The sequence below is a fragment of the Nicotiana tomentosiformis genome, chromosome 12 (genome assembly GCF_000390325.3).
Source record: "Nicotiana tomentosiformis chromosome 12, ASM39032v3, whole genome shotgun sequence".
Classification (NCBI taxonomy): domain Eukaryota; kingdom Viridiplantae; phylum Streptophyta; class Magnoliopsida; order Solanales; family Solanaceae; genus Nicotiana; species Nicotiana tomentosiformis.
The window spans coordinates 19,380,293-19,406,799 of NC_090823.1; the positions used below are offsets into that span (position 1 = coordinate 19,380,293).

The 26,507-nt window shown below is 37.7% G+C and overlaps 1 protein-coding gene and 1 non-coding gene across 2 annotated transcripts; one reads left to right on the forward strand and one right to left on the reverse strand.

Moving 5' to 3' along the window:
- Positions 1-10,765: 10,765 nt before the first annotated feature.
- On the reverse strand, positions 10,766-11,725 carry LOC138902321 (uncharacterized). The gene has a single exon (XM_070190168.1). The coding sequence runs from the start codon at positions 11,723-11,725 to the stop codon at positions 10,766-10,768; it is 960 nt and encodes a 319-aa protein (XP_070046269.1).
- A 1,159-nt stretch (positions 11,726-12,884) lies between these two features.
- LOC117278632 (small nucleolar RNA R71) lies at positions 12,885-12,991 on the forward strand. The gene has a single exon (XR_004508987.1). It is a non-coding gene; the product is annotated as a small nucleolar RNA R71 (small nucleolar RNA).
- Positions 12,992-26,507: the final 13,516 nt, after the last annotated feature.

Here is a 26,507-nt window from a genome sequence, read left to right on the forward strand (position 1 = left end):
ATAAATATAAGAAGACAGAAAATGATTCAATGAATGTCAAAAGCCCTGTGTGTAACTAAAAAAATGAAGCTGCAAAAACGTTGGTTTTGTTCCCTTGTAAGTATACCTGTTAATCGGGTCGGGCTGACCGTTTATAACTCGGTTCAGTCCGGGTCAGTCCGGTACTATAGCGTGAGGGCGGGTTGGGCGGAGAGTGGGTTTCAAATGAACAGTTTTTAGATACCGGTGCACCGGAACCCGCTAAGCTCGTTAACCCGTTAACGGATTGTTAACGGGCTACAACCCGGTTCAGCCCGTTTTTTAATAATTTTTTTTAATGGACCAACTGAAACTCCTGATATTGACACTTGTATTTCGGATTTACACAAATATTTAGAAATAATATATAATTATTATGCTAATATTGTTGATGCTTCTTCTGCTGTAGATGCAAATATTCCTTCAAGTTCAGTTTCAACATCTGGGACCAGTGCTTTGGATGATAATGATGGTGTTGAAGATTATTTGATTTGGTCTACACTAGGGGAGCATCAACAAACCATTAGCAGGAATATTGATGAACTTCAATTCTACTTGCAAAAGTCAGCAGAGCCCGGCACAAAGGAATTTCTACCACTGGATTGGTGGAGGAGCAACTCAAATAAATTTTCTGTTCTTTCGGCCATGGCTCGAGACGTGCTAAATGTGCCGATTTCAACAGTCGCATCAGAGAGTGCATTTAGCCAAGTAAGGCAGCAACTAGGAGATACCCGTCATTCATTGGGTAGCAACGCTTTAGAAATTCTAGTGTGCTTCAGAGATTGGATAAGATCATAACGACGAAATCAAGGGCGTGACGAGGTAGATGAAGCGGAGGATCAAGAAATTGGAGATATAATGGTTTATGGTGCTGATTCAACCAATGCCGGAAATCAAGAACCTCATGTTGACATAGATGAACTTACAAAAATGATGCAAAACATGTGATGTATTATTTTTATTTTTATTTTTTATAATTGTTGTAAACTTTTAATTTGCAAGTTCAAAAATAACAAAATCAAAAAAGAACTTGCAACTTAATTTGAAATATTATATATTATTCAATAAAAATATCAAATGAAAGTCTTCGGAGCTTGATCTTTACATATTGCCAATTGGTCTTATTAAATAATTTTTTGTAGCCACTTACTTTCAAATTTTAATTTTAAAATTATAAAATTCAAATTTCAAATTTAAAACTTTAAACTTCAAAGTTTAATTCTAAGCCATAAAAATTTTCAAACACTTAAGTATCAATAACATTTAATAAGAAAAATAAAATTTACTTTAAAATAAAATAAAATTGCACGGCCCGCTAAGTCCGAACCCGGACGGACAAAAAAAAATTCGAAAAAGTATAGCCCTCTAACAGCCCGCTAATTCATCCCGCTAACAGCCCGCAACGTTAAACGGACGGACTAATTTTTTTTGTGTCCAGTCCGTCCCATCCCGCCCGTTAAACACCCATACTTGTAAGCAACCTTGCTTAGTTGCTTGTTTTTTGGCATTTCCAATCCTTACCTCCGTTTTCTCCTCTAAAATGGAGTAAAATTACTTCAATCATTACTCTATTTTTTACTCCAATTTTTTTTTATATTTTATATTCTTCTCTCTCTTCAATATTATATTATTATCTTTTATTTAAATTTTATTTTCTTATTTCTATTAAAGAAATTCCATCTTTTTTTCTTTTTACATATTCATCACATATAAATTAATATAAAATTATTTTATACCATAAAATTTTAAATAATATAATTTATAAGCAAATATTATAGATTATATATATTAACGGATAATTCAAATAAAAGTAAAATCATTGAGATACAAGATAATTAAATACATATTACATTATGGTAAAATTCTGATTAAATATTACATAAATATTCAACTTTCACTTCTAGTATGCTCCCATAAATGATCTATTAATACATTACGAAGTGCAAAATGAGTATTTTTGTCCTTAATTCTTTTGTGTCGAGCTAAAAATTGTTCAAATCAATGATTTTCATCTAATACCATTTCTATTATTGGAGGTGGACATTACCAATCATCTTGAATTGGTGCATTAAGATCACGCTCATCCTCGACCATTAATGTATTTTTAATTTTTACTTTCCAATTTTAGCAATATCTAATATTTTATATTCACACCTTTCAGTTTTAACAATATCTAATATTTTATATTTGCACCATTCATTTTTTGAGATGATTATATATTTTTTGTACAATTAAAACTTATAATAAAATTAACTTACAATTTTACATAAAAATAATAAATGCACGAAAATTAATTTATCAAAATTATATGCCAAAGTTAAGATGTAAAATTAATATTATAAAAATATTACATAAACATAATTAGGTATATATAAAGAGATAAATTAAAAGAGTTAAATAATAAAAATAATAATAAAGTATGGATGAATAGTAATGGAGGAGATGAATAGTGTCACTACAAATTTGGAGTAGCAATATTCAACCCCCATTTTGCAGCCAAAAATGGGGAGCATTGGAGCCACATTTTGGCAAAAAATAACTGCATTTTGGAAAAATGGGGGAGCGTTGGAGATGCTCTCAAGAGATGTGATGAAATGATAGAATTCTCCGGACTATCGAGACGGAGCTAGAATTTTGAATTTATATATGGCAAAAGTTATTGAATTTTGTGGAATTCGTAAGTAGAATTGTAACTCTATCACCTGTTCGATTCAATAGCCTATCGAACTAAGTCATGTCCTTCGACATCATTTTGCAATACTTTTAAAAAATTATATATGTATTTATACTACATGTCAACATTGTTTAAAAAATAATGCAAAATAAATACTATCAACTTAAAACAGAAATTAAAACCTAAAAGTTTTGCGATCAGATCAGCGTATCTAATGTAGAAGCTATGGGTTCAAGTGAACCCATAACTTTCGCTCTTACCATGTATTTCTTTTCAAAAAAATTATTAAGTATATACAAATAATAAATTTTGTACCCATTAAATTAGATGAGATGTAGTAGAATTGTAAACCCTTAAATCCTAGATCCGCTTCTGCAAAAAGCATAATCAATGGATCTGTATATACAAGTACGCTTGTACAATAGACAAGACACCATTTACTCAAAATCTTGCATACTTCATCATTTTTCCTTGATCAAATGCCTCGAGTAATCGTGTTAGTTTGGACTTACCTATAAGAATATTCCAGAGAAGAGTGAATTTGGGTTGTATTAAAGCGGCCAAAATCTATGGCAAAACGGGAGCTTAACTTTGACAAGTATTTTCAAAACTTGGATCTCACAGACACTTTTGTTGGCTCCGGGGGCTTCCTTGGCTTTTTTCAACGCATATGGCAAAAACAAAAGCAAACCAGGTACTTTGCAAAATGAGCAGAGTCGGACTAAGATTTAAATTTTATGAGATCTAAATTTTAGATTATCGACATTATTGTTAATAATTGAGTTCTGATTAAATTCTTATGTATATTTACTATATTTCTTAATATAAATATGAAACTTAAACTAAAATTACTAAATTCGGCTGAATTCGTATGCAATCTTCTAGCTCCCCCTAAATACAGTAATCCTTATAAAACAAAAAAGTGTTTGGTGGAGGATGGTTGATAGACTTATCATCATGCCAAGAGAGTTTGTTTTAATACGCCAATTGTATAGGAAAGAATAGTTGATATATTTTCAGTGGTATTTCCAAATTTCTCCGGCCAATAAGTTACTTTTGATTCATGGATTAGCAAACATAATTTTCTTCATAGCCTTCGGTGCATATATATATGTATCATTTTCTAAAAAGAATTATATTCTTCATTGTTTTTTGTTGTGTCTGTATGTGATATAATATGTTATATTAAATGATCGCATGAGAAAGTAACACGTGGAGTCGAAAATAGAGGATAGCTGAAATCGAATGCAACGATATCGTCTGTTACCGGAGGGAATGATACTCATAAAGATGAAAAAAATGCCTGCCACCCAGTAATATTTAATGAATAATATTCTACAATATTTAATACACTGCTCGTTACAAAAGAATATGACATTCATGTCCGCCGTTACACATTCTTCAATGGCCCTCATAATTGGCATTAAAGAGGGGCTTGATCCTAGGACCTTGTTCCTTAGGTGCATCTATAAATAGTGAACTCTATTATCATTGTAAATGACACGAATTTTGTAGCAAACATACGCTACACTCTGTTCAAAGCTTAATATAATTTTATCTTCTTGCTTCTTGATTTCGTTGATGTTGTGTCCGGAAGCCCCGCTCTCGAAACTATTATTTTTGCTATTTTATCTCCATTTCAAGGCTAAGTATCATATTTTTATCTAATTCATCTATTATTTCAGGATCAAATTAATTCACTTATCTATAAACCACATATAAATTCAACTGTACTATTTTATGGGTAAGCAGTTTGGCGCCCACCGTGGGGCTTAGACAATTGTGTAATTAAGTTGATCGTTGTCTTTTTTACTAATCGAATGCATTACCTTTGAGAGATCGAACAAACTATTTGACAAGATGATCACCATAAGTTCCAGTGTTGTTGTATGTCTCGACGAAATGCGCCACATGTTGCTTGGGATTTCCTTTTCCATCAAATTGTTGAAGCTTTGGAGGTTGATATCAAGTAGGCATCTTCAAGTTATCAATCCGTTGTGTGTATGACTTTGCATATGCGAGGGAAGATTTAATCGAAGGATCAATTTTGTCTTCAATTGTCCCCATAATGAAGTCCTTCAATTGATCAACATGAATTAGACCTTCTCGAGAAACTTGGATCTCTTTGACCACGATCGTTTGCCTCGCATCGGATTCTCCCCCTTCTTTATCTTCGGAAAGCTCCACAGGTGCTTGAATTGATTTTGCTTCTGCTAAGCTCTCGATCTCACTTGCTAACTTTTCGAGGCGAGTATCTCGATCCTCCGTATACTTGGTCAACTTCTCAAGTGATTTGGTCAAATTTGCAAGTTGTTCTTCCGTGGTTGAATTGTTAGATCTTGTTCTTGAACTTGAAAAAGAAGAGATGAGAGGTAAAGATTGTCCCACTGGGCGTGCCAGAATTTGTAGACAATAAATTGCGTCAAGAAAATAAAATCAAGACCTAAAAATATTACAACAATCGTTGTATTTGATTTCAAATATTTGAGTGTACAATCTCTATGAATCCTCTGATTTTACTTTTCAACAGTAAATAAAAGAGCCTTCGAGCTTAATCTTGAATTTTATTTTATTTTAATCCAAGTGCTTGAGGTCTGATCTTGACGTATTTTTAATCCAAGTGCTTGCAGCTTGTTCTTGAATCTTCGTCTTGATCTTTTAATCCTTAGAACACTTGAATGCTTGTAGATTTTAGAGAAATCTGCAGCGTTTGATCCACGAGCTCTCTCTTGCTTCTTGTTATAACTTCTGGTCCTTTTCCTGGGTTATGAAGACACCTATTTATAGTTGTGGGAGGGAAGAGTTATGATAAGAACAAACTCTTTCCGACCAATCAAATTGAAGTGTGACATGGCCGCATTTGATTGGTTAGAACATGTCACTTGCACACGTGACACGATTTCATTGGCCCTTTAATTTGACTTGGCATGGCCTTGTCATTTTGACACGTGGCACGATCCTATTGGCTCTTCCGCTTGACTTGGCGTGCCACATCATTTCACGTGTGGCACCAAACTGGGCATCTAGGAAAATAATATCTTGGGCCTAAAGAAATGGGCTTATCATTTGTAGCCCCACTAAATGGGCTAGCCCAATGAATTTGGACCTATTTATTTAATCTATATATATTGAATTATGTAATTAATCCAATTATATCAGCCCATAATACTTATTTGAACTAATGTATTTAACATATAGTACAAATTATTTTATTGGATTTAAGTCCAATAAAATTTAAATGCTTACACATACATATTTAAGATGATAATTTTTGAATGTTATGGTTTTTTAAAATTTATGTCTATTCAAATATGACCACGTAAAATGAAACGAAAGAAAATATGTTTCTGTTTGGTCCTGCAATATTTCTCTCTCCATAAAATGGCCTTACCTTTTTTTCTTCATTTAGATTATGATAATTTCTTTCAAAAAAAAATATGATAGGATAAGGAAAACATCTACTAGCAAAAGAATCACAATATTCTTAAATCTCAAACTCAAATATGTTTTTGTTGTCATTATGTTTACATGTGGATAGAGCTGTATTCATGATTTAAACTCTATAGACTCAATTTTTAAAATTTTTAATTAACAACTCACTTTATTTTTAATATTATCGATTCAAACCTATTATTTGTTGTGATTTAAATTTATTTTTATGCATAAATTTATGCTTCACACAAAAAATATGAATTCGGTGTCACAATGCTGCATCCACCTCTACCTGCGACTATGTGTTGTCATTACATACCATACAAATTGCAATTACTAAGAAAACGAATACAAGAAATATTCTTATTTTTGCTTAAATTTTTGAGGTTGTGACATTATGAATTGATTTATAGGGAATTATACATCACACACGCAACTTGAATCCTTTTTCAAGATATGAGCATGAGACAAATTTGTCCTATCTTGATTAGAACCATTCTATACCTAATTAAAACAAATATTCTATTATTTTAATTTATGTGGCATAGTTAGTTGTACACAAAATTGAAGGAAAAAAAAAAATTGAATCTTACAATTTCAAATATGCCGTACGATTTGTTATACTGCCATGTCATTATAAGTAAAATAAAATATTTAAAATTAAATTATTTTTAAATATAATAAATATTTTTTTTTAAACGATAATGTTACATAAAATAAACGAAGGGAGTAACTTAACGTTTTGTTATTACTCTCTCTCTTGAAAATAAAAGTTTAAATAAATAACTCCGTATTTTGTAACATATTCAGTACTTGAACTTGAAATAACTCATCAGTGTTTAGTGTTGTGTCGCATATAAGTTCTGAATTTCTTGTTAAAATAACATGATAAAATGTGATTTTGACCCTTTAACTTTCAAAGATTTGCAGTATACCCTTTTGCCAATTAATATATTACTGATACGATTTAAATCATCATTTCTAATATTGATTAGATGACATTATGAACTGATTAATAGGTTCATTATACATCACATCACAACACAACACACGCTACTATAGAATCCTTTTACAAAATATTGACGAAAGAGACAAATTTGTCCTTTATTGACTAGAATTATTTTATAATAATCAAAATAGTAATTTCTACGGTTATCTTTCCATAGATTTGTTGACTTTTTGTTCTATTATTACTCTATCCTCTCTTGAAACGAATTAAAAGGACTAAATGTTTAAATAAATAACTCGGATTTTTGTCTTATATTGAGTTGATTTGCCATTTGAAGGAGAATATTTCACACTTCTCATATATAGTATTTGGATTCACCTTTCAAGTTTATGTGATTTTTTTAAATAAATAATTTATACAATGTGATTTTGGACCCTTTAACTTACTAAGATTGGCAGTATACCCTTTTGCCTAATAAAATATGTTGCTAAACAGGAAAATCCAAACCGTATTCGCTAAACTAAAATATTATTAGACGAGGAAAGCGATTCTAATAGATTGGATATAAGTGCACAATATTGGAATTACTATAACCTATTAGGACAAAGATACAAAATAAATCAAGTTATGTTTTTTGCATTATTATTATTATTATTATTATTATTATTATTATTATTATTATTTAGAAAACAAGTTATGTAATGAAGATTTTGTCAAACATTGGATTGGAGTTTGAAGTGGACCTAGTCTTTTGTCACATTATATAGACTTATTATTAATGCCTCATTTTATGTGATACACATATACTTTCCTTCTTAGTAGGTAAAAAAATTATTTTCTTTTTTAAAAGCTATTTAATCTTCTCATTCTCATTTGTCCTTAATGACATGAATTGTTGGGACCTTTGCGAGTTACTATCACTCACTTAGAATGAAAAGAAAACGTAAAACTTTCATCACTATGCATTAATACTTTTGATATTTTGCCTATATATCACTATTTTGGGACACTATTTTGTACTCAACTTTAATACAATAATCCCACATGGACTTCCTCCTTAATTCCTTATCCCAACCAGGGGCGGATTCACATAGTGTCAAGCGGGTTCAGTTGAATCCGTTTCGCTGAAAAATTACACTGTATATATTAAAAAATTATATTTGAAACAACAAAAATATGTATAGAAATAAAAATTTGAACCCACTTGAAACCAAATGTGGTATCTGTTGAGGTAGTAAAGAGGGTTCAAAATGTAAGGAAGGTGTTGTATTCGAATCCCTTTTTTAGGGCTTGTAAATTTTGTTTTGTAATCTCTAGCGTGCTAGAGTTATATGCGTAGTCCCTTATGAATTTATTATTCTTACTTTTATATTTTTTTATTTCACTTTATTTTTTATTGAAATCAATAAAAATTGTTCTACAGTTTTACCTACTTCAAAAATTAACCTATCTAAAAAGTGAATTTTGGTTGTTTTTTTTTTAAATTTTGATAAAACATGAAAGTACATTTGTTTAAATCATTTAAGAACAAAAAAAGTGTTCAAACCCTACTTGTCTTACCCGACATTACTTATATGAATAGCCACTCATTTTTTACTGAACCCGCTTGTATAAAATTCTGGATCCGCCGCCGATCCCAACCGTACCCAAATCTCAAGTGTATGGCCATGAAACATTGGCATAGCAAAGTGGAAAAATTAATTAAAAATTGCAGCAAAAGAAGAAGAAAAAAAGACTTCTTGATGAGTCACAATCACTGAAAAGTTATTGGACATAAATATAAGAAGACAGAAAATGATTCAATGAATGTCAAAAGTCCTGTGTGTAACTAAAACAATGAAGCTGCAAAAAAGTTGGTTTTGTCCCTTTGCAAGCAACCTTTATAGCAAACGTGGTTTCTTGGTCCGGCCATCTCCAACTTTTGCCTTCATTTTCTTCTTTAAAATAGAGTAAACTCTAAAATGAAGTAAAATTTCTCCAATAATTTCTCTATTTTTTACTCCAAAAAAATATATTTTATTTTATATTCTTTTCTCTCTTTAATATTATATTATTATATTTTATTTAAATTTTATTTTCTTATTTCTATTAAAGAAATTTTTTTTTTTTTTTTACATATTCATCACATATAATTTAATATAAAATTATTTTATACCATAAAATTTTAAATAATATAATTTATAAGCAAATATTATAGATTATATATATTAACGGATAATTTAAATAAAAGTGTAATTATTAAGATAAAAGATAATTAAGTACGCATTATATTATGGTAAAATTCTGATTAAATATTCAACTTCCACCTCTAGTATACTCCCATAAATAATCTATTAATTCATTACGAAGTTCAAAATGAGCATTTTTGTCCTTAATTCTTTTGTGTCGAGCTAATATTTGTTCAAATCAGTGATTTTCATCTACTATCATTTCTATTGTAAGAGGTGGATATTCCCAATCATCTTGATTTGGTGCATTAAGATCACGCTCATCCTCGACCATTAATGTATTTTTACTTTTTAATTTTAACAACATCTAATATTTTAAATTCGCACATTTCAGTTTTAGCAATATCTAATATTTTATATTTGCCCAAGAACTGCTCCCACCGCATAGTCGCTCGCATCACACATCAGCTCAAAAGGTTGCCCCCAGTCGGGGGCCACTATGATTGGTGCAGTCACCAGTTTCTTCTTTAACTCCTCAAATGCTACCCTGCAGTCATCAGAAAACACAAAAGAGTGATCTTTTTCAAGCAGCTTACATAAGGGGTTAGCAATTTTGGAGAAATCTTTTATAAACCGTCTGTAAAAACCGGCGTGGCCAAGGAAACTTCTTATTGCTTTGACGGAAGTGGGTGGTGGTAGCTTTTCTATCACATCAACCTTTGCACGATCCACCTCAATGCCCTTACTTGAAACTAGGTGCCCCAAGACTATACTTTCCTATACCATGAAGTAATACTTTTCCCAATTGAGCACCAAATTAGTCTCCACACATCTTTTTAGCACTCTTTTTAGTTTCTTTAGGCAATCATCGAATGAGTCTCCCACTACTGAGAAATCATCCATAAAAACCTCAATTATATCTTCTACTATATCTGTGAAGATGGCCATCATGCACCTTTGAAATGTGGCGGGTGCATTGCATAGGCCGAACGGCATTCTCCGAAAAGCGTAGACGCCATAAGGACAGGTGAATGGCATTTTTTCTCTATCTTCCGGGGAAATAGAGATCTGATTATACCCCGAGTATCTATCCAAAAAGCAGAAGTGAGACCTCCCAGCCAATCTATCTAGCATATGATCAATGAACGATAAGGGAAAGTGGTCTTTTCGGGTGGCCTTGTTTAATCTTCTGTAGTCCATATAAATTCGCCATCCCGTGACTGTTCTTGTTGAGATTAGCCCATTGTTCTCATTTTGCACAACAGTCATTCCACCTTTCTTTGGTACACATTGAACTGGGCTAATCCAATTGCTGCTGGAGATGGGGAAAATAATTCCTGCATCTAACCACTTTATCACCTCCCTTTTCACGGCTTCTTTTATGTTGGGGTTCAACCTTCTTTGATGTTATCTGGAAGGGTTGTGGACATCTTCCAGTAAAATCTTATGCATACAGAAGGCCGGGCTGATACCCTTAATGTCTGTAATGGTCCAACCAATTGCAGTTTTGTACTCTATCAATACCTACAAAAGCTGTTCTTCCTGCACATCTAACAAACCAGATGAGATAATAATAGGTAAAGTAGAGTTGGATCCCAAGAAAGCATATCTGAGATGAGGTTGTAGCGGTTTCAGTTCCAACTTTGGTGGCTCTTCGATCGATGGCTTAGCTGGAGGAGTCTTTCTTTCTTCTAAGTGCAAAGACTCAATTTCGAGCTCTCTTTTCAAGAACCCTTGGCCTTCAAGAGCCAGCACCCACTCCGCCAAGTCCTTTCTATTTACTTCTTCTAAGTTCGTGAGACAGGCTGCTAGAGGGTCTTTAGCATTCAGAGTCTCATCTTCCTCCTCCAAAATTACATCCACAGCTTCTATTAGAGAGCAGTTAGCAAATTCACTTGGTCGCCGCATAAACTTCTGCACATTGAATGTTATCTCTTTATCATTCAGTCTTATTTTTAGCTCTCCAGTTTCACAATCAATCAGTGCTCTCCCAGTGGCCAAGAATGGCCTTCCCAAAATTATGAAAATCTCCTCGTCAACCCGGCAGTCCAAAATGACAAAATCTGCTGGAAACACAAACTTTCCAACTTGCACTAGTACATCATCAAGGATACCTGATGGCCTCTTCACTATCTGGTCGGCTAGCTGTAGTAACATGGATGTGGGTCTTGCTCTTCCAATGCCTAACCTTTTGTAGATAGCCAAGGGCATCAAGTTTATGCTTGCTCCCAAATCACACAATGCTTTAGCAAAAACATAGCTACCTATTGTGCATGGGATTGTGAAACTCCCTGGGTCTGACAACTTCTCAGCTATTGGTCTCGTCACGACAGCACTACAAGTCTGGGTTAGGGTAACAATGGTCAAGTCTTGGAAGTCAAACTTACGAGACATCAAATCCTTCATCATTTTGGCATACCCAGACATCTCCTTCAAGGCGTCAATCAGTACAATATTTACCTGAATTTGTTTCAACATCTCCATGAATTTCTTATACTGCTCATCCTTTTGATATTTGGCCAATCTCTATGGGAATGGTGCTGGAGGTCGCTTCCTTCCTGTGATTTGAGTCTTATCCTGCTCAGGAACTACTTCTAATGTCATTTCTTGTGCTACCTCAGTCTCCTTCGCAACCTCTTTTTCTTTGCTTGTGCTCTCTTGTGCATGTTGTATCGTCACCTCAGTTAATCCTGTTGAATCATCTACCTCAATGGGAACTGGCACAAGTGTTTCAGTTGGTCGGCTTTCGCGAGCAATTTCTTGCTCTAGATCTAGGTCTCTACCATTTCTTAGACTCACTGCCATAAGCTGTTTTGGGCCCTGCTCTTTTGGATTGACTTGTGTGTCTGCCGGTAACGTCCCTTGGGGGCGATTATTCAGAGCCATTGATATCTGTCCTAATTGAATCTCAATGCCTTTTATTGTCGATTCATGTGCGTCCACTCTCTCTTGCATTTTACCATTGGACCCAATCGGTTGTTGTAGCATTCCTTTAATTTCAGACAAACCATCTTCTTGTCTCACTTTTTGCTGTTATTGAGGCTGTTGATAAGCTAGCTACTGATTTTGCTGGTTGTATCCCTGTTGCCTTTGGTACGGCACAACTTGACCTTGTGGTCGCATAGCTCTAGGATTGCTGCTATTATTGTACTGCTGTTGTGCTGGTCTATATTGCTGATTCTGTTGCCCCCAATTCTGACCACCTTGCCTCTGTCCTCTATAGTTGACCACATAGTTCATATCTTCTTGATAGTGTTGGTTGTCACTTTCCGCACTCCAAGAGCATGCATATGGTTGGTTAATGCATGGTGTATATAAGCCCTCATTAGTCGCGTCAACTATGTGTACCTGTTGCTTCTGACTTGATTCATCGATCATTTTGGTGAGGATACTCATTTGTGTCATCAGAGTGGCCATATTTTCGGCTATGGAGTTATTTGGGTCCAAAGCCACCGAGTGAACTACAGGAGTGATCGTAGAGTCTCTTGTCATCCATCCTGAGTTTTGAGCTATTTTATCAAGTAGGATCTTGCATTCTATGAATGATTTGCTCAAAAATGCTCCACCTGCTGAAGCATCAACATTGGCCTTTAAGTTGTCTGCCAATCCCATATAGAACCTCTACCCCAACATATGATCTGGAATGCCATGATGTGGACACTTAACTAGCATACCCTTGAACCTCTCCCACGTTTCTTGTAGTATTTCTGTTGGTCTCTGCCTATAGCTCAATATCTCATCAATTTGTTTGGCAGTCTTATTGGGTGGGTAGAACTTGTTCAAAAATTGCTTGACTAATTCCTCCCAAGTAGTGATGGAGTTTATGAGGAGTTAATTAAGCCAAGTCTAAGCCTCTCCCGTCACCAAGAATGGAAACAATAACAACTTTATTTCTTCCGGTGTCACATTAGTTTGCCTTTGCGTGACACATATCGACAGAAATATTTTCAGATGTTGCTGAGGATCTTCAATGTAAAACCCTGAGAACAGTCCCTTGTTCTGCAACAAATGTAGCATGTTGTTTGTGATTTAAAATGATTCCTCTTGTATCTGAGGTACTGCAATTGCGGGTGCCAGATTTTCGACGGTGGGTTGTGCCCAATCATATAATGCTGCTTCTGGCACAAGAGGCATCACACCTTGATTGTTCGGGTCATTCGCATTGTTTTCGTTGTTTAGATTTTCTATTCTGTCATCCATGTCTGGTTCGATTTGTTCTGTTGAGTTCTGTTGCTATTTGCCCTTCTTGTTTGCACGATTCAGTGCCTTGAAAACTTTCTCAGGATCTGATAATGCTTCGAACAATTCACCAGTTCTTGAGGAGTGTCTAGGCATGCACCTGTAACACCCAAGACTAAAAATGTTAGAATTTCAATGTATTTAGTTTAAAATGAAGAAAATAGACTGCACTAAGAATTCTAGAACTTCTTTTAGCTGCAATTAATAACACCGTTAACTCCCCAACGGCGCCAAAATTTGATCACGCCCAACTATGCCTTATAAAAAGGACTAAGCGGCCGTTGCAAATATATTCCGGTTAACAAGTCTGGAGTTGAATCCCACAGGGAATTAACCTATTAAGCAAAACTAGTAGACTCGCACAAATTCACGCAATCAATATTCAGGAATATTTAAATAACAAATTGGATGTTTATTAACTAAATATCACGTAATGAAAATGCAGTAATTAATAACTAAATACGGCCATGTTGTAGACAAGAATTGGAATGATCTAAGGTTCTGATTTTCCCTATTGTCGGAATCTTTTCCGCTACGTTTCCTATAAATTTGCCTAAGTTTTCTCTACCGATCATGAGCTCTCTGAGTGTCGTAATTTTCTCTCGAGTAACTACCACAATTTACTAGACATATTTTTCCGAATTACGATAGCTAGCACTAAGCTACGGCTCTCTCGGATCGCACCAAGGTTTCGTTATTCCTAATCCCACCTTTAAACCCTCCATATTGATTCCTCATATACGTTAGTGTCACGACCCGAAATTTCCCACCGACGGGACCGTGATGGTGCCTAACATTTCACTTGCTAGGCATACCAACGTTAGAGAATCATTAAACCAATTCCTTATTCCCATTCAGTAATTATCAATAATTAACTAAGATGAAATATAATAAGTGCGAAATATTATAAAACTGTATTAATTACTACCACCCGGATCTAGAGTCACAATTCACGAGCATTCTAGAATTTACTACAAGTAATAGTCTGAAAGAAATACAACTGTCTGAATGAAAGAAATAGTAGAACATAAAAGATAAACGGGGACTTCAAGGTCTGTGAACGCCAACGGATCTACCTTGAGTCTTCGGACAGCGGACCAATAGCAAAATCTTGATCAACCCGATCCGGTATCAAAATCTGCACAGAAAGTGCAGAGTGCAGTATCCGTACAACCGATTCCATGTACTGGTAAGTGTCGAGCCTAACCTCGACGAAGTAGCGACGAGGCTAAGGCAAGGAACCTACAAATCAACTTATACAATTTAACAGTGTATATACAAATAACAGAAATGAAGAACTATACAAGAAATGTCGGGAGGGGAACATACTGAGGGGAATACAAGATAAAGAACTACAACAGAATGATCACCTGAGCAATCAACATACCATGAATCAATAGGAATGGGGAATACAGTAAAAAAAAAATGCACGGCATCACCCTTCGTGCTTTTAATCTCAATCTCACCATAAAATTAATAGAAACGGCACGATATCACCCTTCATGTATTAACTCTCATATCATGGCCCGGCATCACCCTTTGTGCTATTACACTCACAATATGGCACGACATCACCCTTCGTGCATTAACACTCACAATATGGCACGACATCACCCTTCGTGCATTAACACTCACAATATGGCACGATATCACCCTTCGTGCATTAACACCCACAATATGGCACGACATCACCCTTCGTGCATTAACACTCACAATATGGCACGACATCACCCTTCGTGCATTAACACTCTCCCTTACCATAATGCAATGCATAAATAACAATATGGAGATAGAATAACAAGTACAAACCTTACTTCAGCATTTGGTTCCACAATATAAATCTCAACTTTTAAATGAATACTCGATTACCAACAGCAAATCTGTAACCATGATAATGACGATCATTTTAACAACACTAGTATAAACATGTAGCAATTAGGCATATGAAAGAGACAATATAAGAAAACGGAAGAAACATGGAATACAGGTAAATTGGCGGTGCTCACATGAATTTCACTTAGTAAATAATCTAAGGTTCCTAATTCCCTCAAGTCAGGGTTAGACATAACACTTACCTTGCTCCAAAGGCCACTTAATTCTCAATCACAGCTTTTCCTTTAGAATTCACCTCCAAACCACTCGTATCTATTCAAAAATGACTCAATAATATCAAATATTGCTAAAGAAATCAATTATATTGCATAAATTAAATTTCCCAAATTTTCCTCCAAAAAGTCGAAAAATCGACCCCGGACGCGCTTGGTCAAAACTCGAGGTTCGGACCAAATCCATTTATCCATTCACCCCCGAGCCCGAATATGTAATTAGTTTTGGAATCCGACCTCAAATTGAGGTCTAAATTCTCAAATTTCTGAAATCCCTAGTTTTCTACCCTAACCTCTAATTCTACCATGAAAACTATATATTTTAGGTTGATAATTCAAGAAATATAATGGATAATTGAAAAAAAATGGTTTAGAATCACTTACCAACAATTTGGGGTAGAAATGGCTCTTGAAAAATCGCATCTCACCGTTTGGTTTTTGAGAAAAATAATTTTTTGGCTAAATCCCGTTTTTGGATTCTGTTAAGTGCTGGGCGACAGTGTGCATCGCGTTCGCGAGGCCACTATCGCATTCGCGAAGAGCATTGGCTGCCAAGCCTTCGCGTTCACGAGACAGTGTTCGCGTTCGCGTAGGCTACCCCCCACTGAACTTCGCGTTCGCGAGACATTGCTCGCGTTCTCGATGAATAAATGGCTGACTCCCCCCCATTGCCTAACACTACGCGTTCGCGATGGGCTTGTTGCATTCGCGAAGGGTAATGCCCCCATCGCTTCGCGTACGCGAAGAAGAAATTCTGGCCTCATCATTTACTCTTCGCGTTCGCGAGAGAACCATCGCGAACGCGAAGAAGGATATGCCAGACATAATGAACATGTACCGGGCTCCGGAACATAAATACGGACTCGATACTAACATTGCCAAACATCAATCAATTCTTAAAAACAAACAATTTTCAACCTTTTAATTTTCATCAAAAATTCATAACTCAAGCTAGGGACCTCCGAATTCGATTTCGGGCATACGCCCAGGTCCCATAATTCGATACGGACCCACCGGGACCGTCAAAATACAGATTCAGACCTGTTTACCAAAAGCGTTGACCGAAGTCAAATAAAATCAACCTTTTAAGGGGTAAATTCTTATTTTCATCAATTATCAACATAAAAGCTTTCCGAAAATCTGTCCGGACTGCGCACGCAAATCGAGGAGGGTAAAAAATGAGATTTTTAAGGCTTAAGAACGTAGATTCGAGTTCTAAAACATAAGATGACCTTTTAGGTCATCACATTCTCCACCTCTAAAACAACTATTCATCCTCGAACGGACATAAAAAAGTACCTGGGCTGGTGAAAAGGCGGGGATATCTACTCCGCATATCGGACTCGGACTCTTAAGTAGCTGCCTCAAGAGGCTGACCTCTCCACTGTACTCGAACTGAAGGGTAACTCTTTGATCTCAACTGGCGAACTTTCCGGGCTAGAATTGCCACCGGCTCCTCCTCGTAAGTCAAATTCTTGTCCAACTGGACAGAGCTGAAATCTAAGACATGGGACGGATCGTCGTGATACTTTCGAAGCATGGATACATGGAATACCGGATGAACAACTGCTAAACTAGGTGGCAACCCAAGCCTGTAAGTCACCTCTCCCACTCTCTCTAGAATCTCAAAATGTCCGATATACCTAGGGCTCAACTTGCCCTTCTTTCCGAACCTCATTACACCCTTCATGGGTGATACCCGAAGTAACACTCTCTCTCTGGCCATGAATACAACATCATGAACTCTACGGTCGGTATAACTCTTATGCCCGGACTGAGCTGTGCGAAGTCGATCCTGAATAATCTTGACCTTATCCAAGGTATCCTGTACTAAGTCTGTGCCCAACAACCGAACCTCTCCCGGCTCGAACCACCCAACTGGCGACCGACACTGCCTACCATATAATGCCTCATAGGGAGCCATTTGATTGCTCGACTGGTAGCAGTTGTTGTAGGCAAACTCTGCAAGGGGCAAGAACTGATCCCACGATCCTCTATAACATATGCACGGAGCATATCCTCCAAGATCTGAATAGTGCGCTCGTACTGCCCATCCGTCTGAAGATGGAATGCTGTGCTCTACTCAACCCGCGTATCCAACTCATGCTGTACTACCCTCCAGAAGTGCGAGGTGAACTGCGTACCTCGATCAGAAATGATAGACACGGGCACCCCGTGAAGACGGACGATCTCACGAATGTAAATCTCTGCCAACCGCTCCGAGGAATAGGTAACTGCCACATGAATGAAATGGCCTGACTTAGTCAGCCTGTCCACAATGACCCAAACTACATCGAACAATATCCATAGTGATACGCTCCCATTTCCACTCAGGAATATCTAACCTCTGAAGTAAACCACCAGGTCTCTGATGCTCACACTTTACCTGCTGGCAATTTAGGCACCGAGCTACATATACAACTATGTATTTCTTCATCCTCCTCCACCAATAATGCTGCCGCTAGTCCTGATACATCTTGGCGGCGCCCGGATGAATAGAATACCGGGAACTGTGGGCCTCCTCAAGAATCAACTCACGAAGTCTATCTACATTAGGCACACAAATACGACCTTGCATCCTCAATACTCCATCATCTCCAATAGTAACCTGCTTGGCACCACCGTGCCGCACTGTATCTCTAAGGACAAGTAGATGAGGATCGTCATCCTGCCGATCTCTGATGCGGTCAAACAAAGAAGACTGAACAACTGTACAAGCTAGAACACAGCTGGGCTCAGAAACATCTAACCTCACGAACTGGTTGGCCAGGGCCTGAACATCCAATGCTAGTGGTCTCTCACCAACTGGAATATAAGCAAGGATGCTCATACTGGCTGACTTTCTACTCAAAGCATCGGCCACCACATTGGCCTTCCCGGGATGATACAATATGGTGATATCATAGTCTTTCAATAGCTCCAGCCACCTTCTCTGCCTCAAATTGAGTTCTTTTTGCTTGAACAAATACTGCAAGCTCTGATGATCAGTGAATACCTCACATGGCACGCCATAAAGATAGTGCCTCCAAATCTTTAGCTCGTGAACAATGGCTGCCAGCTCTAGATCATGAACAGGGTAATTCTTCTCGTGAACCTTCAGCTGTCGTGAAGCATATACAATAACCTTGCCACCCTACATCAACACCGCACCCAGACCAATACGAGATGCATCAAAATATACTGTATAAGATCCTAAACCTGTGGGTAACACCAATACCGGTGCCGTAGTTAAAGCTGTCTTGAGCTTCTGAAAGCTCGCTTCACACTCGTCTGACCACTTGAACGGGGCACCCTTCTGGGTCAATCTGGTCAACGGGGCTTCTATGTATGAAAACCCCTCCACAAATAGATGGTAATAGCCTGCCAAACCTAGGAAACTACGGATCTCTGTAGCTGATGTGGGTCTAGGCCAGTTCTAAACTATCTCAATCTTCTTAGAATCCACCTGAATACCCTCTGCTGATACAACGTGACCCAAGAAAGCAACTGAACTCAACCAAAACTCGCATTTTGAGAACTTAACATATAACTGGATGTCTCTCAGAGTCTGAAGAATGATCCGAAGGTGCTGCTCATGCTCCTCTCGGCTGTGAGAGTATATCAAGATATCATCAGTAAACACAACCACAAAGGAATCCAAGTAGGGCTTGAACACTCGGTTCATCAAATCCATGAATGCTGCTGGGGCATTTGTCAGCCTAAATGACATCACTAGAAACCTGAAATGCCCGTACCGAGTCTGAAAAGCTATCTTAGGGACATCGGATGCCCTAATCCTCAACTGATGGTAGCCAGATCTCAAATTAATCTTCGAAAACACTTGGGCACTCTGAAGCTGATCAAATAAATCATCAATCCTCGGCAATGGATACTTGTTCTTGATAGTGACTTTGTTCAACTGCCGATAATCTATACACATCCTCATCGATCCATTTTTCTTCTTCACAAACAACATAGGTGCACCCAAGGCGAGATAGTAGGTCTAATGAAGCCCTTATCAAGCAAATCTTGCAACTGATCCTTCAATTCTTTCAACTCTGGCGAGGCCATGCGGTATGGTGGAATGGAAATGGGCTGAGTGTCCGGAGCCAAATCAATGCAGAAATCAACATCCCTGTCGGGTGGCATCCCCGGCGGGTCTGCAGGAAACACCTCTAGAAACTCACGAACAACCGTCACTAAATCCATGGAAGGAACCTCCACACTAGAATCGCGGACATAAGCCAAATAAGCTAGACATCCCTTCTCGACCATATGCCGAGCCTTCACATAAGAGATAACCCTGCTGGCAGAATGGCCAAGATTCCCTCTCCACTCTAATTGAGGAAACCCCTGCAAGGCTAAGGTCACCATCTTGGCATGACAATCTAGTATAGCATGATAAGGTGACAACAATCCATACCCAGTATGACATCAAAATCAACCATGTCGAGAAGTAGAAGATCTACACGAGTCTCAAGACTCCCAATGGTGACCACACACGAACGATAAACACGATCTACAATAATAGCATCTTCTACTGGTATGGACACATATACAGGAGCACTCAAAGAATCACGAGGCACAACCAAATAGGAAGCAAAATAGGATGACACATAGGAGTAAGTAGATCCCGGATCAAATAGAACTGAAGCATCTCTACTACAAACTGAAACAATTGTTGTGCTAACAATGTCATATGACTTAGCCTCAGGCTTGGCTGGGAAAACGTAACACCGGGGTTAGGCCCCACCACCATGAACTACGTCCCTAGGATGGCCTCTAACTGGCTAATCTCCACCTCTAACGGCCTGACCTCCACCTCTAATAGTCTGGCCTCTACCTCTGGCTGCCTGACCCATGCCTCTGGCTGGCTGAGCAGGTGGTGTAGCAACTGGTGCCGGAACCATAGAACGAGAACTCTAATGCTGTGAGCTGCCCGTTGCTCGAGGGCAAAATCTAGCAATGTGCCTCGGATCACCATAAGTATAACATAACCTCGGCTTCTGTGACTGCTGACCCTGAAACTGACCCTGTCGACCTGAATAACCACCCTGATAACTCTGGAATGGAGGTGCACTAATAGGAGCTGGTGGTGCACCGTAGGCTAGCTGGTCGGAATAATGCATCTGAGGGCTATGACCACCTGAGGCACCGTGGGATGCCTGGAGCGCTGAATGAAATGGCCTGGGAGGATGGCCTCTACCAAAAGTACTCCTGCCTCTAGATGAGGGACCGCTGAACTCACTGGAATGATGAGGTCTCTTGTTAGACCCCTGACCTCCCTGAGTAAGAACCATTTTGACTCGTCTGACAACATTAACAGCCGCCTGAAAAGACATTTCACTCCCAGTCTCCTTAGCCATATGCAATCTGGTAGGCTGAGCAAGTCCATCAATAAACCTCCTCACCCTCTCTCTCTCTCTCGGAGGGAAGCAGAAGAATAGCATGACGGCCAAATCTACAAAATAGGTCTTATACTGAGTAACAGTCATACTGCCCTACTGGAGACGCTCAAACTGACAGCGACGCTCCTCTCTCAATGTGATAGGCAGAAACTTCTCTATGAAGAGCTGAGAGAACTGGTCCCAAGTAAGAGTAGGCGACCCAGCTGGTCTGGTCAACAAGTAATCTCTCCACCATTTCTTGGCGGAACCAGTCATCTGAAATGCAGCAAAATCGACCCCATTGGTCTCCACTATACCCATGTTTCGTAGGACCTCGTGATAGCTGTCAAGATACTCCTGGGGATCCTTTGAAGGAGCACCACTGAAGTGAACAGGAAAGAGCTTGGTAAACCTGTCCAATCTCCATAAAGCCTCAGAAGACATAGTTGGCCTATCTCCGACTTGTGCCGCAATAACCGGCTGAACTAACTCGACTGGCTGAGCTACTGGAGCCTGATATTGGGGAGCTATCTACTCCGGAGCGGGAGTGGTAGGAGTCTGGGCTCCTCCTCCAGCCTGAGAGACTGCTGGTGCCATGGGAAATGTGCCAGTCTGGGCCACACTCTCCATAAGGCCCACCAAACGGACCAAAGCGTCCTGAAGTACTGGGGTAGCAATGAACCCCTCCGGAACATGAGCTGGTTCGGCAGGAACAGTCTGGGTTGGAACCTCCTCGTCAAGCTCTATCTGAGGCTCCACTGTTTGGGCAGCTGCTCGGGCTCTAGGCTGAGCCCTGCCCCTGCCTCGGCCTCTGGCAAGGCCTCGATCTCGACCTCTGCCCCGCAAAGAAGCTGCCACTGGAGGCTCTGGCTGCTGCTCAGTTGAGGAACGGTACGTGTTCTCGCCATCTGCGAGAGAATAAGAGTAGAAAAGTTCAATCAGCATTGAGAAAGAAAAATCGCACGACAGAGAAGAATAGAAGTGAAACTTGTTCCTAAACTTCATAGCCTCTGCAAGATAAGCACAGACGTCTCCGTACTGATCCTCCAGACTCTATTAAGCTTGCTCGTGAATAGTGCGACCTAGGAAACCTAGTGCTCTGATACCAACTTGTCACGACCCGAAATTTTCCACCGAGGGGACCGTGATGGCGCCTAACATTTCACTTGCTAGGCAAGCCAACGTTAGAGAATCATTAAACCAATTCCTTATTCCCATTCAGTAATTATCAATAATTAACTAAGATGAAATATAATAAGTGCAGAATATCATAAAACTGTATTAATTACTACCACCCAGATCTGGAGTCACAATTCACGAGCATTCTAGAATTTACTACAAGTAATAGTCTGAAAGAAATACAACTGTCTGAATGAAAGAAACAGTAGAACAGAAAAGATAAACGGGGACTTCAAGGTTTGTGAACGCCGACAGATCTACTTTGAGTCTCCGGACAGTGGACCAATAGCAAAATCTCGATCAACCCGAGTCGGTATCAAAATCTACACAAAAAATGCAGAGTGCAGTATCAGTATAACCGACCCCATGTACTAGTAAGTGTCGAGCCTAACCTCGACGAAGTAGTGACGAGGCTAAGGCAAGGCACCTACAAATCGACCTGTACAATTTAACAGTGTATATACAAATAACAAAAATGAAGAACTATATAAAAAATGTCGGGAGGGGAATATACTGAGGGGAATACAAGATAAATAACTACAACAGAATGATCACCGGAGCAGTCAATATGCCATGAATCAACAGGAATGGGGAATACCGTAAAGGAAAAATTCACGGCATCACCCTTCGTGCTTTTACTCTCAATCTCACCATAAAATTAATAGAAACGGCACAGCATCACCCTTCGTGTATTAATTCTCATATCATGGCACGACATCACCCATCATACTTTTACACTCACAATATGGCACGACATCACCATTCGTGCATTAACACTCACAATATGGCACGACATCACCCTTCGTGCATTAACACTCACAATATGGCACAACATCACCCTTCGTGCATTAACACTCACAATATGGCACAACATCACCCTTCGTGCATTAACACTCTCCCTTACCATAATTCAATGCATAAATAACAACAGGGGGATAGAATAACAATTACAAACCTTACTTCAACATTTGGTTCCACAATATAAATCTCAACTTTTAAATGAATACTCGATTACTAACAGAAAATCCGTAACCATGATAATGCCGATTAATTTAACAACACTAGTATAAACATGCAACAATTAGGCATAGGAAAGAGACAATATAAGAAAACAGAAGAAACATGGAATACAGGTAAATCGGTGGCGCATAAGTACTCGTCACCTCACATATACGCCGCTCACATGAATTTCACTTAGCAAATAATCTAAGGTTCCTAATTCCCTCAAGTCAGGGTTAGACACAACACTTACCTTGCTCCGAAGGCTACTTAATTCTCAATCACAGCTTTTCCTTTGGAATTCATCTCCAAACCACTCGTATCTATTAAAAATGACTCAATAATATCAAATATTGCTAAAGAAATCAATTATATTGCATAAATTAAATTTCCCAAATTTTTCTCCAAAAAGTCGAAAAATCGACCCCGAGCCCGCTTGGTCAAAACTCGAGGTTCAGACCAAAATCCATTTACCCCACTGGACTTCGCGTTCACGAGACATTGCTCGCGTTCACGATGAAGAAAAGGCTGACTCCCCCCAGTGCCTAACACTACGCGTTCGCGATGGGCTTGTCGCGTTCGCGAAGGGTAATGCCCCCATCGCTTCGCGTTCGCGAAGAAGAAATTCCGGCCTCATCATTTTACTCTTCGCATTCGTAAGAGGACCTTCGCGAACGCGAAGAAGGATATGCAAGATACCAGAATCTGCAGAAAACCAGATTTTCCAAAGTCCAAAACAACCTGTGGCCTATTCAAAACTCACCCGAGCCCTCGGGGCTCCAAATCAAACATGCACACAAGTCTAAAAATATCATACGAACTTGCTCGTGCGATCAATTCGCCAAAATAACACCTAGAACTACGAATTTAGCACCAAATCAAATGAAATTCTCAAGAACACTTTAAAATTCCTATCTTCTTAACTAGACGTCCGAATCACGTCAAATCAACTCCGTTTCTCACTAAATTTCACAGACAAGTCTTAAATATCATAATGAACCTGTACCGGACTCCAGAACCAAAATACGGACCCAGTACTAACAATGCCAAACACCAATCAATTCTTAAAATAAATAATTTCCAGACTTTTAATTTTCATCAAAAATTCATAACTCAAGCTAGAGACCTCCGAATTCGATTCCGGGCATACGCCCAAGTCCCACAATTCGATACAGCCCCACCGGGACTATCAAAATATAGATCCGGGCCCGTTTACCAAAAATATTAACCGAATTCAAATAAAATCAAATTTTTAATGCATAAATTCTTATTTTCATCAATTTTCAACATAAAAGCTTTTCGAAAACCTGCCTCGATTGCGCACGCAAATCAAGTAGGGTAAAAAAATGAGATTTTATAGCTTAAGAGTGCAGATTCGTGTTCTAAAATATAAGATGACCTTTTGGGTCATCACAATTAGGAGTGATGTTGTTCAACAACTACCTAAATATGCACTCTCTTCCGAGTAATACACACTAAACAGGCATAGTCGATTGAGAGATCTTCAACCAACCGCAATAATAACGTAGTTGAATAAATAGAGAAAATACTACGACAAATCTATATTAATGTAACAGGAAAATCATCCTTTAATAAGTTCCATCAAAACCCTAGATTAGGAGTTTAGCTACTCATACTCATAGTAACAATATCCCAAGTATTGTGTATAAATAAATTACAAAGTAAAGATGAAGGAATGTAGAAATCGATGATTCTATCTCCCAACTGGTGTTCCACGAGCTATTCTTGCCTCCGGTCGCAAAACTCTCCCAAAAGTGGTGTTTAATGTCTATTTACATTGTAGGAAAAGACGACATAAGCCAAGTCCTAGTCAAATCAGGAGACGAAATAAGCCTTCAAAATCCGGATCAGGCTCGCCTCAGACCGTGCCTCGCGAGGCACAACGCGAGATGCACCTCGCCCCAGACCATGCGACGCCTGCTCCCACACGAGCTCGACCTCGCCTTATCCCTCGCGTCGCCTGCTCCCACGCGAGCTCAGATGCTTGCCTCGCCATCTTCTTCATCTTTTCACTACTCAATTCATTTTTTCTTCTTTCCACTGTTTTCGAGCACACTTATTACTTCAAATATTCTTTTTGCTCTAATTTCATCTCTATTGTTCTTACACATAAAATAGACTCCATTATGCGCAAATAAAGTGTAATTTAATATTAAAGTACATAAAATGTAAGGTAAATAATGTACTAAAATATAGAATTATAGCCACATATCAAATCACAATATTCTCAAATCTCAAACTCAAATATGTTTTATTATTGTCGTTATGTGTACATGTGGATAGAGCTGGATTCATGATTTACACTATAGACTCAATTTTTAGAAATGTTAATTAACAACTCACTGTATTTTTAATATTATCGATTCAAATCTACTATTTGTTGTGATTTAAATTTATTTTTACACATAAATTTATGCTTTACACCAAAAATATGAATTCGGTGTCACAATGCTGCATCCACCTCTGCCTAGACTACGCGTTGTCATTACATACCATACAAATTGCAATTACTAAGAAAATAAATACAAGAAATATTCTATTGCTAACAGTTGTTACTGATACTACTACTAACTACTAGATGATGTAAATGCTTATATGATACGACCAAATCCTTCTATAACTGGTTTTCCATATCGAAGCGAAAGGAACTCCATTCACATTAATAACTATTACTTATACCATTAGAATTGTTATTCTTTTTTTTGCTTAAATTTTTGAAGTTGTGACATTATGAATTGATTTATAGGGAATTATACATCACACACGCAACTTGAATCCTTTTTCAAGATATGAGCATGAGACATATTTGTCCTATCTTGATTAGAACCATTCTATACCTAATTATAACAAATATTCTCTTATTTTAATTTATGTGGCATAGTTATAGTTGTACACAAAATTGAAAAATAAATAATTGAACCTTACAATTTTAAATATGCCGTAAGATTTGTTATACTGCCATGTCATTAAAAGTAAAATAAAATATTTATAATTAAATTATTTTTAAATATAAAAAATATAGTTTTTTTAAAACTGGCTAGTTAAAAATAGTGTTACATAAAATAAACGAAGGGAGTAACTTAACGTTTTGTTATTACTCTCTCTTGAAAATAAAAGTTTAAATAAATAACTCCGTGTTTTGTGGCATATTCAGTACTTGAACTTGAAATAACTCATCAGTTGTTTAGTGTTTTGTCGCATATAAGTTCTGAATTTCTTGTTAAAATAACATGATAAAATGTGATTTTGACCCTTTAACTTTCAAAGATTTGCATTATACCCTTTTGCCAATTAATATATTACTGATACGATTTAAATCATCATTTCTAATATTGATTAGATGACATTATGAATTGA